The sequence below is a fragment of the Castor canadensis genome, chromosome 7 (genome assembly GCF_047511655.1).
Source record: "Castor canadensis chromosome 7, mCasCan1.hap1v2, whole genome shotgun sequence".
Taxonomy (NCBI): domain Eukaryota; kingdom Metazoa; phylum Chordata; class Mammalia; order Rodentia; family Castoridae; genus Castor; species Castor canadensis.
In genome coordinates, this window is record NC_133392.1 from 99552535 (window position 1) to 99567401 (window position 14867).

The 14867-nt window shown below is 34.0% G+C and overlaps 1 protein-coding gene across 1 annotated transcript; it reads left to right on the top strand.

Annotated features, from left to right (window-relative positions):
* Positions 1-1252: 1252 nt before the first annotated feature.
* Asb17 (ankyrin repeat and SOCS box containing 17) lies at positions 1253-14395 on the top strand. The gene is made up of 3 exons (XM_020187743.2): positions 1253-1653; positions 11830-12109; positions 14189-14395. The coding sequence occupies exons 1-3, from the start codon at positions 1253-1255 to the stop codon at positions 14393-14395; spliced, it is 888 nt and encodes a 295-aa protein (XP_020043332.1).
* The last annotated feature ends 472 nt before the right edge of the window (positions 14396-14867 follow it).

Sequence of the window (14867 nt, forward strand, 5' to 3'; positions counted from 1 at the left end):
TTTATAATTTCCACATATTTTTGAGAAATCAAAAAAAAGTTAATTTAAAAATGCCCTTTTGAGATGGAGAAAATGACAAAAGAAGAAAATAGAGAAAAACCCTCCATTTAAGAAAGACAATAATAGTTATTAGGTCATCATAATGAGAGAGTATAGAGTTTACAAAATTAAATGCAATATTGGTGAAAGTATGTTACAAAGAATCCAAAGTTATAATTTTCTCTTACTAAAGAGATATTATTCATGTGATTTAAGTAAAAATATGCAGAAAAAACAGAGAACATTGAAGTCCCTTTAAAATGTGAGTACATATACCCAAAGGTGTCAAATCTAAGACTTATCTCTCCACAAAAGGCATAGGAAGGTGGCTGAGATGTGAGCGACTATACAATATGGAAACAACCATAACATATTCCCCCTTGATTTTCCTGGGGGCAAGGATACCATATCAAGCTTGAAGTACTTATGCTTTTTTGTTTATTAGTGCTGGGGATCAAACCCAGGTCCTCACAAATGCTAGGTAAGCACTCTATCACTGAGCCACACCCCAGCCCCCACACTTGAAGTACCTTTAATGTCCAAATTGTTTATATTCTGCCTGGTTTGTAGAGGAATAATCTCTATAAAATTGAAAATTCTAAAACCTAGTTTCTGTATTTTGTTTGATATTGTATTACATCCTTTCTTACTGGGAATGACACAGTGTCTATTAGCAAGGTAATTAACCTATCTAATGAGTCTCCTTAGTTATAAAATAGGGAAATAACCTATGAGGATTAAGTGAGAACAAGTATTCATGCATAGCATGAGAACAACAGTAATTGATTATTTATGTTTATATGATGGCCTAAAAAGAAGAATCAATGTTTATTAAGATTATTTAGTCTAATGTATAAACTATGTTTTTAGCACTTGAGAAACATACGAAGTAGACTGAGCTGAATTCTTGGAAAGTTACAAGTTCTGTCTCCTAGCTCTTCTGCAGGCCGTTTCTGTCCAGTGTGTTTCTCTCAGCTGTCACCAGTTACATATACTATCTCAAGTATCTGACCTATGCTGAGTACAGATCTTCAACTATTGTGATGTCATCCAGTACTTTCTGGTAATAATGCGTATGATATTTTTCTGGCTGCAGCTTAAAGGGCACTTTCTGTTTGTGGAGCAAAGCCTACCACACTATCAAAATATGTAACTGAAGGATTACAGTATGACTACCTGTGATTTTATTTCTATATTCCTGCCTTAAGAAGCAATGAGTAAATCTTTTAAGCTATGTCGAAAGATTTCTTTTCCAAGAGGCAATATATTCTGCAATCTCATTGACAAAATTGTTAAGAGACCCTCCTTGCAGTTTTTGGGTCAGTGGGGCTATCACTGCTATGAACCTAGGATTTACAGAACATTGGCAAAAATTCTGAGGTATGTCGACTTGGATGGGTTTGACATACTACTCACAGATTATATTGCATTTGTGGAAAAGTCAGGATACCGTTTTGAACTAAATTTTAATCTTGAATTTACTGAAATTTGTGTGAATACAATTCTGTACTGGGTTTTTGCCAGAAAAGGTAATCCTGACTTTGTGGAATTGCTTCTCAAGAAGACAAAAGACTATGTTCAAGACAGAAGTTGTAACCTGGCATTGATATGGAGGTAATATCAAATGTTTTTAACTATAGAATGTCAGTTTATCTTTTTTAGTAGTAATTATACAAAATAATGTGTTGAATGATGACATTTTCATACATGTATATAACGGACATTTTATCTCAGTTAAATAAGGCAAGCACTATACATTTCACAACATGTTGCCTAGTATGTAATAAGTTGTTATTACATGCTAGGTGTCATATAACAGTTTGTCTTTGGGAGAGTACGATATTTTAATATATGGATAAATATGACTTAATTGCTCATTTGTTTACTCCTTTATTCCTTCATTATCTACTCAATAAATTTTTATCTATATGTACACTATATACCAATAAATTATTACTGATTCTTCTCTATACAGCTTACATGTTAGTGCCCAATGTAATGCATTGTTAGAAAATATACATTTAAAATTTTTTTAAAAGAAAGAAAAAGTAGGTTTCCCTAACTAGACAAAGACACTGCTTTTCAACTCTTTCTTTCTGGTAACACTGGAATTTGAACTCAGGGCCTCACACTTGCTAGGCAGGTGCTTTACCACTTGAGCCACTGCACCAGCCCCAAAGACATTGTTTTGTGTAATACTGTGATCTCTTTTGAGAATACTGAAGCTATATATGATAGTGTGTATATTAGTTGATTTTCAAGGTGCAATTCCATATCTCTCATATCTCTCTCACTCACTCTCTCTCTCTCTCCATATATATATAATTTAATTCTCCGCTACTGAATATAATGAAAATCAAGTATCTGATGCAGTGTGTTATAGGGCCAAATTTTTACATAGTCTGAACATATCACTCTACATAATGAATTCTACTGAGCATCTTTGAAAATAAAATCCTCATTGTGTCTATAATACAGATTCTTAAGTTACTTAGTTTGCTATAGCTATAATTTATTTTTTAGTTTTATGTATTAGTTTGATTAGAATTTGGATGGACAATTTATTAGTTTGATCAGAATTAGAATTTGTCCATTTATTCATCAAAGTATTCATATTATGTGTGCAGCACTATAATAAATACAATGACAGGAGCCAGGTATACAGTGAAAAACAAGACAGATAGTACTGAAGACTAATCCAGTTTAGGTTCTCCATGAAGCAGAGATTGTTTTTTATTGTGTATCACTGTGCCATGGGAGAACCACTGGATATGTTCCTTAATGTTACTCAAGTATATGAGCTGACAGATGTGGTTTAGAAATATCATTAATTAGCCCCCCCATGGCACTTTTTGTTGTTTTGAGTATTATGTTTGTAAGTACAGCATAGATTAGCAGTTTCCAAAGGTGAGAGCCACTAGCTGGGATAAATAATGCCTATGTGTAGCCTTGGAAGATCTGCAGGAAAGAAACATGGAGTGAAACAGAGGAAGAGAAACTAAATGAAAAGATTATGGAGGGGAAGAATATTGGAAGGAAAAATGAAAGAGAGACACACAGAGGATCATGGTCATAGAGGTCCTTTAAAGACTGTGTGTGTGTGTGTTGCTGATGTTTGAATCCAGGATCTCACATTTGCTAGGCAAGTGCTCTACAACTGTGATTTTATTTTTACATACATCCCCATCCCCAGTTAGCAGCTATTTAAGGGAGTTTTTTAATTAATAAATTTTTACTTAGATGCATTCATACAAGATGCATCATTAAAAGATGCAAGTCATTACAAGCCAATTCTACTGACCACAACTTGGACTTTTCAGAATCATAGAATTTTTAATTTGGATGGACAGTTTATTGGAAACCTTTACTCTGAGAAGCAGCCTCCTGCAGAACATCCCTGGCCTATGCTTATTGATTTCCGATTGTACAATTCTACTGGTAATGAATTAGCTATTTCCTGGTGTGATATCAGGTCCTTTGCCCTGAGGCCTTCTGTTTCCCAGCTATTCACATTCACCCAAAGATTTACCCAGTTTCATGAAATAAAATAGTACATATATGTCAGTGATTCCCAAGTGCTCTCTAGTCAGACCTCTCATGAGATCCAGACTCCCTTTACTATCTACCTGACATTACTACATGGCATCTCAAAGTTAACAGGAACAAAACACAATTTATTGAGCTAACTCATCCCTCTCCCTGCCAATCTGATCCTTCCCCTGACTTTCCCACTCTATTAACAGCTCGCATTGTTCTGTGGTGTTGCTTACAGCAGAAATCTGAGATTTATTCTCGATTCTTTTCTTTCCTTCACCAGCACATCAGTCAGTCCCTATGACTGCCTCTAAAACATACCCTAGTTCTTCTCTTTCTAGTTTTCCACTATTTATTGCACAATCTCTCCTTTCTCCACTGAATTAAAATGCCACACTTTATTACATATTAAATTATTACATGTACTTAGACTTGTTCCTAAACTTTCCAGATGAATCAGTCTATTTCTTTGTCATGCCACATATTATTAGGGCTTTATGATTAAAAATATCATTTTATTTTGAATTCACATATATTAATAACACAACGCAATTTCATTGTGAAAATTCTATGCACGTGAATAGTATACTTTAAACAATTCACCCCCTCCATTATATTTTCATTCCTCACTCCCTCCTCCCCCTTTCTCAAACATAAAACATTTCCTAATGCTCCTTCTTTTCATCTCCTCCTTTTCTAACCCAGGTGAAACCACCATCATCTCTTGCCTAGAAAACAGCAATGCTGCCAGATTTCACTCACTCTTCCTTCTAACTCCTATAACCTATTCTTTTAGATATCTGAGTGGATATTTTTAAAACATAATATAGCTACCATCACCCATGCTTAAAATCTTCCAAAGTTTTCCCACTATAAATGGTATCAAACAACACCCCTTTTTATAAAGCCCTAATGAATGGGCCCTTAATAATTCTCCTGAATCAAGTCTCATGTTACTCTCTCCCTTGAACACTGTATTTTATTCCTGCAGACCTTTTTATCTGGAACATCCTGATGTTCATTCCTGCCTTTAGGCTTTATAACTGTTCCTTTAGCCTAAAAACCTCTTCACTCAGATCTTCCTATAGCTGTCTGCCTATCAGCTGAATCACAGTATTAATGTCATCTCCTCAAAGAGGCCTTCCCTAGTCACCCAATGCAAAGAAGCCAGTCAGTCCTTGTCAGCATTTATGTTCATTCTCTGTCCAGCTCTGGCCACCAATCTCTTTATTTGCTGTTCATTTATTTGTTCCCTATCTATATTCACTAAAAAGTAAGCTCCATGAGAGCAGGAACTTTCTTCATTGAATCCTGTGCCTAAAACTATGCCAGACACATAGCAAGGGCTCAAACAAGATTTTGTTGAACTAATGTATTTTGATTGTTTTTTCAGTGTGTTGAGATCTACTGCATTTTTTTCACTTTGGCCCCTGTAACTAGAAAGAACAAATTACATTTATTTTCTGTTCTACATGAAAACCTACCAAATATTTGAGCACAGATATTATGTCATCATAATTACTACAGTAATTTTCCTACTGTTTTTTTAATTTCTATAATAGTATCATTCTTTGATCACCCTCCCTTGATTTGATTATTTTCCTCTTATAATAATGAAGTTTTTACATAGTCCCTGCAGTGGAGGCAGAATTAGTAAGGGAAAGGAACTTGTTTGACCATTTTCACAACAAACCTGCAACAAATATTTAAATGCCATGTGTGACAGATTGAGACTAGTTAGGATGTTATTCACTTAAAGTAACAACAATCATTTATTAAGCATTTTCTAAAGTGTCAGTCTCTATGTTATTTGTTGGAGATAAAAACCAAAGAGTTATTTTTGATTTTGGAGCGCTAACACAATAGTGAAACATAAATGTAAAAAAATTGTAATGATACTCTAAAGTGTAAAAATAGAAGCATGTGCAGGTAGAGATGACTATTTTAACACTGTTGGGGAGAGGTATATATCTGAGGAGTCTCTTGAGAAGAACAGGTATCTTAAATTGTCATGAGTAAATGAGAGTTTCTTTCTCTTAAAGAAATATAATCTAGGCAGAGGAAGGATAACTAAAACCAACAGGAACACAATACACCAATCACTGCAGGTAGTATAGTAATAGCTAGATGAGAATCAGGTAGTATGGACACATGAATCCTGGAAATGAAACCTTGAAGGACTTTGAGGACCATATTGAGAAAAAAATTTTAGGTTAGGTACAATAGCTAATCCTCTACCCTATTACTATGGAGGTAGAGATTGGGAGAATTAGGGTTCTAGGCCAGCCTGAGCAAAAAGTTCACAAGATCCCTCTCAACTAATGGGAGGGTGTGGTAGCATGTGTATATCATCCTAGCTATGCAGGGAAGCACAGAATTGGAGGATCACAGTCCAGGCCAGTCTGAGCATACAACCGTATCTCAAAATTACTAACATAAAAAGGGCTGGCAGAGTGGCTCACATGATAAAACATCTGCCTAGCCAGTGTGATATGCTGAGTTCAAACACCAGTGCTACAAAAAAAAAATACTTTTTTCTGAGACTATCCTTGAACTTGTGATCCTCCTGACTCAGCTTCCGGAGTTTTGGCATTGCAGGTATGCACCGGCATACTCAGCTAAGAGAAATTTGAAATTTATAACATAGTGATGCCCAGCTGGTGAAGGTCAAATGTGTAGAAAAAATTCATCCACTTCCATTTGAAGACTGGATTGTGGGAAGGAAAGATGGAGAAGCAGGGAAGCTAGTTAGGAGACTACCCAAACACTCCAGGTACAACAGCATTCACAGAATTTCTATATAGGAAGAGCTGGAAGAAGCAATCTGATTTGATAAAGGGAGGTGGTTTAAAGAGTTACTTGAAGTTGAATTTACACAGCAAGCATACTGTGCTTCCTTAGCTTATAGGCATATTTATAATGGTTTTGAGGGGAGAAATAATTCTGCTTTGCTACCATCCTACCCACCCTTTATTGCCTCCTTTGATAGTACTATTGTACATGTAAGTTTCTAAACTAAAGCTGTAGCAGTGAGGAAAAAGATGTACCTTAAAATAGAAGAGTAAGACACAGTAAATGATTTAGATGGGGAGAATCAGAGGGCAGAGCTGGTCTTCACATGTCTAAATTTTGAGACTGGTTGTTGGTTATATTAGTTTCCTATTGCTCCTGAAACAAACTGCCAGAACATAATGGCTGAAAACAACACAGTTTTATTATTTTATACTTCTGGAGGTCAGATGTCCAAAATAGACTTTATGGGGGCTAAGATCAAAATTTTAGCAGATCTGGTTTCTTGGGAAGAATCTGTTTCCTTGCTTTTGCCAGCGTTGAGAGGCTACCTATAATGCTTGGTACACAGCCTCTTCCTCCACTTTGAAAGCTGGCACTGTAGTAGAACCCTATCTCCTTCACAGACTCACTCTCATCATTTTGACACTTCTAGTACCCTTGTGGGCTGGAGGAGTGGCTCATGCCTAGCAAGTGTGAGACCCTTAGTTCAAACCTCATTATTGTGAAGAAGAAAGAAGAAAGAAGAAGGAAGAAGAAGAAGAAGAAAGGAGGAGGAGGAGGAGGAAGAAGAAGAATTATTTAAAGATCCTTGCAGTCAGTCACATTGGGCCCATCTCAAGATCCTTATCTTAATCATATCTGGAAACTTCCTTTTGCCATACTCATACCTATTAAGGTATTACAAAGCACCTACAAACTCAGTTTTGGACATATGAGTTTGACCTGCCTATGACATATACAGGTAGTGATGTACAGTAGGTGCCTAGATATGTAGTGCCATCTCTGATGTCTTTCTCTTACATCCCACATCTAATCTGTTAGAATATCTGATGATTCTATCTGCAAGCAGTTTACACAATATGGTGCTTCCATTGCTATTACCCTGTCTCAAGCTAAGCAGTTTCCTTCCTTTTGTTTTACAATAAATTCTCTACAAAGGGCAGGACATGTTTCTCTTCTACCTGAAATCTCCAATGACTCATCCATTCCATAAAGGGTAAAAGGTAATGTTTTTATAGTGATCCATAAGGTTCTCCACAATGTGACATCCCATTTCCTCTGTCCTACATCCTTCTATTCTCCACCCTTTTCACCCTTTTAGTCCTGCTGGCTCCCTTATTCTTCCTTCACCACTCCAGCCACACTCTCCTGTCTTTGGCACCTTAAATATCTACCTAGCTAATATTTCCTCACTTCCTTCTAGTCTTTTGGTAATGCCCTCTCCTAACATCCCATTTAAAATTGTAAATTGCCCTCAAAGCAATTCCCAGCATATCCATACTTCTTATCCTTCTCTACTGTACCTATTTTCCACAGCATTTATTGCCTTCTAACATTATAAAATTTGCTCATTTGCTATGTTCACCCTATGTTGTTAGTCATCCCTCACTTTAATACAAGACAGCAGGGGGGTTCATTTTTGTTAACTAATATATCTCAAGCACCTAAAACAGTGTATATATTCAATATTTGGTGAAATAAATGAGTAGACAGTAGTTGAAGTTATGATCATGGATGAAATTACCTGAGAATAATCAAATGAAAATTGGTCAAAATGCATAGTTAGTTAGGTGTTGAGAAACCTGGGCAAGAGTGTCGAGAAGGAATAGACAAAAAGATAGATGGGTAACTTAGAGATATTAGTCTGATTGAGTAAAAGGAAAACATGGCTTCAAGACAGTCTACTATGTTGAATACTACAGATATAAAATTACTAAGGAGAAGTATCTATTAGCTTTATCATCTAGAAACAAAGAACATGTAGAAAAAATTAGAAATAATTACAGCTACAAAACTGAATCATCTGCATGTCTGTATGGAAATATATGCCCCATTTCATAAGCACAGATGACAGGTTTTTAGATACAGGTTTCAGTTCATTAACCTCACATTTAAAAACTGATTCTTGCCTTGCTTGCCTCACTACATCCATATAAGTACTGTTATAATTAACTGTCAGTACAGATTAAGCAAATTTTGGTTTATAGCACCATACTCTTTAAACATGAAGATTAATCATATGTCATTTGGATATAGATTGGACTTTTAAGTCTCATTTTAAACCCATTTGAGTTTTAGTCATGTTTTCAACATTTTCAATATTCATTCAATATCTTCTAAAGGTAATATTAATTTTAACATCTTTGAATAATCTAGTATTTCTCCATCTTAACAATGACTACTTAGGGTTCCATGCTTATAAGGCTAAGTCAAATACCTTCTCAAGAACTAGCAAAATGAATAAATTACATTGGATTTCAAAACTTTAAGTGATTGCAGATCACCAGAAATCTTGTTACAACTGAAAGCAAATTCCAATTAAGAAATATGTGAGTGCCTCCTAAGGGCTTAATGTTGTTTTAGGTACTCAAAGAGATACAGTTGTGACCCAAAAAGACAAAAATTGCTGCCCTTTTGGAGCTTAAATTTTTATAGATCCTCTTTCTCAACAATATTTTTTGAAGATGAGAAAAATGAAAGTTTAAAGATACTAAGGAAGTTTTCTGAAATGATAAGAGCTTGAGGGAGGTAGTTATGAAATACCATGAGTTGTAAGACAAAGTTCAGGGTAATCAAGACTTCATGAAAGTTTACTGGTGAAAGTCTTCAAAGATATGCTAGGCTTGTCTCAGAATTTTAAAAGGAGGACAACATACACAAAGCAAAAAAAATTGTGAAGAGCTACATAAAATGGTGGATACTGGGTACCAATGATAGGTAATGCAGAAGGAGTAGTTAAAGACTTCAACTTTGGGCAACTGAGGCCAATAGGAAAAGGGGAAGAGGTACTAGAGAAAAGGTTAGATCAAAAAGAATTAACCTAGAAGGTAACACCCACGCACAGGAAATCAATGTGAGTCAATGCCCTGTATAGCTATCCTTATCTCAACCAGCAAAAACCCTTGTTCCTTCCTATTATTGCTTATACTCTCTCTACGACAAAATTAGAAATAAGGGTAAAATAGTTTCTGCTGGGTATTGAGGGTGGGGGAGAGGGAGGGGGCGGAGTGGGTGGTAAGGGAGGGGGTGGGGGCAGGGGGGAGAAATGAACCAAGCCTTGTATGCACATATGAATAATAAAAGAAAAATGAAAAAAAATCATCAAAAAAAAAAAAGACTTCAACTTTGGACATACATTGGAAGTATTTGTGGAAAAAGTTGAGATGTTCAGGATAATATTAGTCTGGAGATGACTCAGGAGAGAAAGTGAATAGGTGAATTGATCAGTTAAATATATATATATATATATATATATATATATATGTTTGCATATACACACACATATACATACATATATACACACATATATGTGTGTAGATAGAAAAGATAGCATCAGTGGCAGAATTATTACCTATATCTTGAGTTCTAAAACATTAATTTGCATTACACTATTGTATTTTTAAATTATGATTGTCTGGCTTTTATGGGCTTAATGAAGTTTTAAAGATAACCTAGTTGGTCAAGTTATTCTGCAACTATACTTTTAGGAGCTCCTGACAAGGGATTCAGTAGGACAGAGACCTCTAGGATCCTCAAATTTACTTCAACCAGAGATGCTCCCTTTTCTTAGTTTTATAGAATTATTCAGTAAAGACAGTTTGAAAACAGTGCCTCTAAAATAAAATGTATATTTTATATAGCTAGTCCAGGTGTAATAATCCTCCAATGGTGGTTCATGCTTGTGCTTAAAACATTCTAATATTTTTATTGGAAAACACTAGTCTTCAACTATTAGTTCCCAGATAATCTACAGGAAATGACTATTCCATATAGAGTTCAGTGACAGTCCTCAATGTTTCTATAATAACTTAAGCTGACTTCTATCATAGCAAATATCACCTTTTATTGTATTTACTGTATTAAATTATTTTCTGTTGTCTGTGATACTAATCAATGAATACATTTTTCATCTCTGTATGAAAAGGCATGTTCTAAAAAAGTTAATGAAAGAATGAGCAAATTATTACAGAAATGCATGTGGAAACTAAGACTCAGAAACTGACTTACCCAAGATCACACAGCTAGTTTTAGAACCTAAACAGAACCTAAAATGCTTAAGCCTCCAATGTTTATACTATTATACCATGCTTCCTCCCATATTAATTAAACATATGCAATCTTAAAGTTCCCCTTTCTTTATTCTGCATAGTTGTCTAAAATCAATTATACTTTCTATGTTATTATATAAAATATATTAATATTTTATTGGGTCAAACAAGAGAATTCAAGAGACAAGACCATTAATCAAATTCCCCTTTCCTTAGTTCTAAAAGACATGTTACTTGGAAAAATTTTTGTTAAAATTCCCTATGGTCAGAGACATATCACCATGTTTACTCTACATTGGTAGTGACCAACTCAATAGTAAGTACAAAAGTCTAGTAAATGAAACACTTGCAAACACTATATAATTGTCAAAAATTTAAAATTTTCATTCTGTCATGGGGGGAGAAATTTTCAAGTTTAGACCTTATGTGCTACCTAGGGAAAATAAAATTTTAGAGGATATTCTTTGTTTGCTTTGATTTGTTTTGTTTGAAAAAGGGTCTTGCTGTGTAGGCCATGTTGGTCTTGAACTCACTGTGTAGCCCTGGCTGGCAAGAAGAAATTCTAAACTTTACTCTTGAAGAAGGAAAATAAAATTCTGTCCTGGAGAGTTCTGATACAGCTGTCATCATAATTTACATTTCTTAAGTCCACAAACATCCATCTTAATTGTATTAAAATGAAAAAAAAAATAATCAAAATAGTCATACTTAATCCTTTTTCATCTAATCTCTACTCTATTCAAGCTCATGTCTGATATGCTATTGAGAACAAAAACAAAAAGATATTAAAATAGTCACATAATTCTATTAATAAAGTGAAATGAAAAGGTCTTTGTTTCATTTCCATTTTGGATTTTCTAGGGCTTCATGAATTTTATAATACTCGCCTAATCAATGTGGATTTCTCAATTGAGAAACAGAACTGTTATAACTAAGAGTAAACAATTTACATACACTGTAAAGGGAAGTTTCAATCTGCAGTAGGAGATTTATTTTAACCTTCAGTTTGGTCTAGATTTATACAATATAAAAATTTAAGACATACTATATGCAATGTAAATTATATTATACATAAATATATATTAAAAATTAAGATAACTTGTACTTAAGAGATAATACTATTATTTTGAATCACTGCTAAGATCACTTTACTCAATCCTGTATTCAGTGGACTTTTGTTTTGTTTCATTCACAGAACTTTCACACCAGTATATTGTCCAAGCCCATTAAGTGGCATCACACCTCTACTTTATGTGGCTCAGACAAGACAATCTAATATCTTAAAAATACTCCTGCAATATGGAATTTTAGAGAGAGAAAAAAATCCTATTAACATTGTCTTAACAATATTGCTCTACCCTTCGAGAGTGAGAATAATGGTTGATCATGAATTGATTGACATCCAGGAAGATGCCAAAACATGTTTAGTGCTATGTTCCAGAGTACTTTCTACCATTTCAATCAGGGAAATAGAGGTAAGCAAGACACTGATATTTGGGTTCGGGATTAAATATTGATGAATTTCAATATTCCATTTTTATTTTTGCCTTTCTTGGCAAAAATAAAAGTTAATTTTAAATCTATAAGTTACATCCAAAGACAAAATAATCACTGTGTAAATGCTTATTAATTAAAAATGAGGTAAAATCTAATTTAGCTAAAAAATTAGTCCTTAAATTTTGATTTTGTAAACAGAGAAACTTAAAAGTCAAATTTAGTTTATTTCAGTGTTATTAAGTAGATATACATTATTGTATTCCAAAAACATAAGCCATGTTTAATATTTTTGTCTCATAAAACAAAAAATTGAAAATTTAACAGACCTCCTTTCCAAAGGAATATTTCAAAATGAGGGTTGCATTTCTCCACACAAATACAAGTAATACAGTAAGAAATACGTTTTTCCATTCAAAATCTCAAAACAATTTTAAGCATTATAAAGACTTAAAACATATCTTCAACTGAAAATATCTCACAGAAATGTTGAGACCTTCTTAACAAGGCTTTTGGAATAAACAAAGTTTAGAGAAAAAGAAAAAAATCAATCATATCAAGGCAATGTTCACCCTTCAAAATGAACTACAAGTTTCAGCACCAAATTGAATCATGTCCAGTTATTGAAAGAAATAAGTCTGCTTTACGGAAACTTACTTCTTTAACTTAAACCAGTCAAATTACAAAGGAACCAGTAGTTCCCCTTATCTTTAAAAGTGAAACTTTAGAGGGACTTGTGGAATGGTTCAAGTGGTAGAGTGCCTGCTTAGGAAGCATGAAGCCCTGGGTTCAAACCCCAGTCCCTCCCCCCAAAAAAGTACACTTTAGAAATAAATTAATAAAATACATAACTGTGCTGTTTTTTTCAATGCCTCAACAATAAATATCAGTCCCTGGACCAATTGTAAGGAAAGAAAATTGTTCAAATTATTTTGGCAACCCATTTTTAAAACAAAAATAATTCTTTACATCTTCAGTAACTTGCTGGTCCTTGTCCAGTGTTAGTCCTGAACAATTATTACAGAATATATTAGTGTTCAACCAGTTCCAAGAATGGTATTCCTGAAGTAAAACTACAGTAGAAAAAACACTAGGATAGAGTTGAGCAAAAAATTATCTGCCTGGATGAAAGGATCGCATTAAACCTACTTAAAGAACACTTTAGTCCCTTCTTTGTACTTCCACACTTTCCCAGTTTCCACCATCACAGTACATACAGTTTACTGCGAATATATCTTTAGATATATTAGACCAGGGGTCTTGGGAGCACAGAAAACTCCCATTTTGTATGCTCTAACAATTAGCCCAAGTACCTACCATAATGCTGAGCATAGAGTAGAAATTCTTTAAATAGCTGATGTTTAAATAATATATATGTACACATATATGTGTGTGTGTATATATATATATATATATGTTAGATAAGCAAACTGTTAATGGAGTCTGGAAAGTATAGGTTCTACTGGGAAACTATCTCTGTAGTATAGCAATATTCTTTCCTTCTAAATTAATCTATTTGTATTTGACCTCTAGAATTGAACCTTTAAAAAGGTATCTTTTCATTTGGGCAGGACTCCACTCATGTCTTCTTGTGTGTTAATTTTTATTTCACACTTGTTGGAACCACATGGAGAATTTTAAGGAATTACACTGTGTCCTGTGCCAAACCAATACAATCATTTCTGGAATAGAACCTAAGTACTGGTAACTCTTATATTCCCCAAGATAATTCCAGTGTTTGGCCATGTTGATAATAACTCCTCTAGAAGGAGAAACTGATAAAACATAACTAGGATCCATCTAAAATTAAAAACTTACCTACTCATAGCTGTAAAACAATTTTGCTTTGTGTCCTTAGACTTATAATTTAAACTTCATTATCATGAAAATAACATGGGAATAAAATACTTGCCTCGAGTGGAAACACTTTGACAAAGGTTACAAGGATTGTATAAACTTAAGACCTATTTTCTGAATTCAAATAAAAAATAAAAGCACTAATAATCTGGACTCATCCAATGATTAACACGATAAAAATAAAGTATATCATTTTTCTTCAGACGCAGCTGAGTTTAGGAAGACGTCCAATTATTTCAAATTGGTTGGAATACATTCCCTCAACAAGATACGAGGACCCATGTGAACTACTACATCTTTGCAGAATAACCATCAGGACTCAACTATTGAACAACAATGTGCTCCCAAATGGAATATTTTCACTTCTAATTCCTGTTCGTCTACAGAACTACCTGAATTTAGAAAGCTAATATGCATCTTTACAAGTACTTTAAAGATGCTCATCATTTACAGCTTAAAAGTTAATAAACTATTAACCTCATGTAAGTCCTTGTTGCATTCAACATTCTATTAGAAAATATATTTTCACATTCTGTTCTAAATCAACCCTCTTAAGTCAATACGAGACTACCCATTACCTTCTATACTGTGAAATAAATTATATGTATTATGATACAAAGAGAAAATATCCATTTTGATCCAACATTATGCCAAGATTAAAATGTATATGATAAAGTATTAACACTATAAAGAAACTTGTCTTACAAAATTAGAATTTACAGAAAAAAAAATTTTAGCTCTTTTCTTTTTAAATATCCAGGCACTAGACTTTTTTCTCCATAACTCTAGTGTTTAGGTTGTGACACAAAATATTCAAAGATAATAATTCTCCATGGGCCTCTGGTGCTTAAGAGCAGAAGCACTGCCATTTATTATGGACTA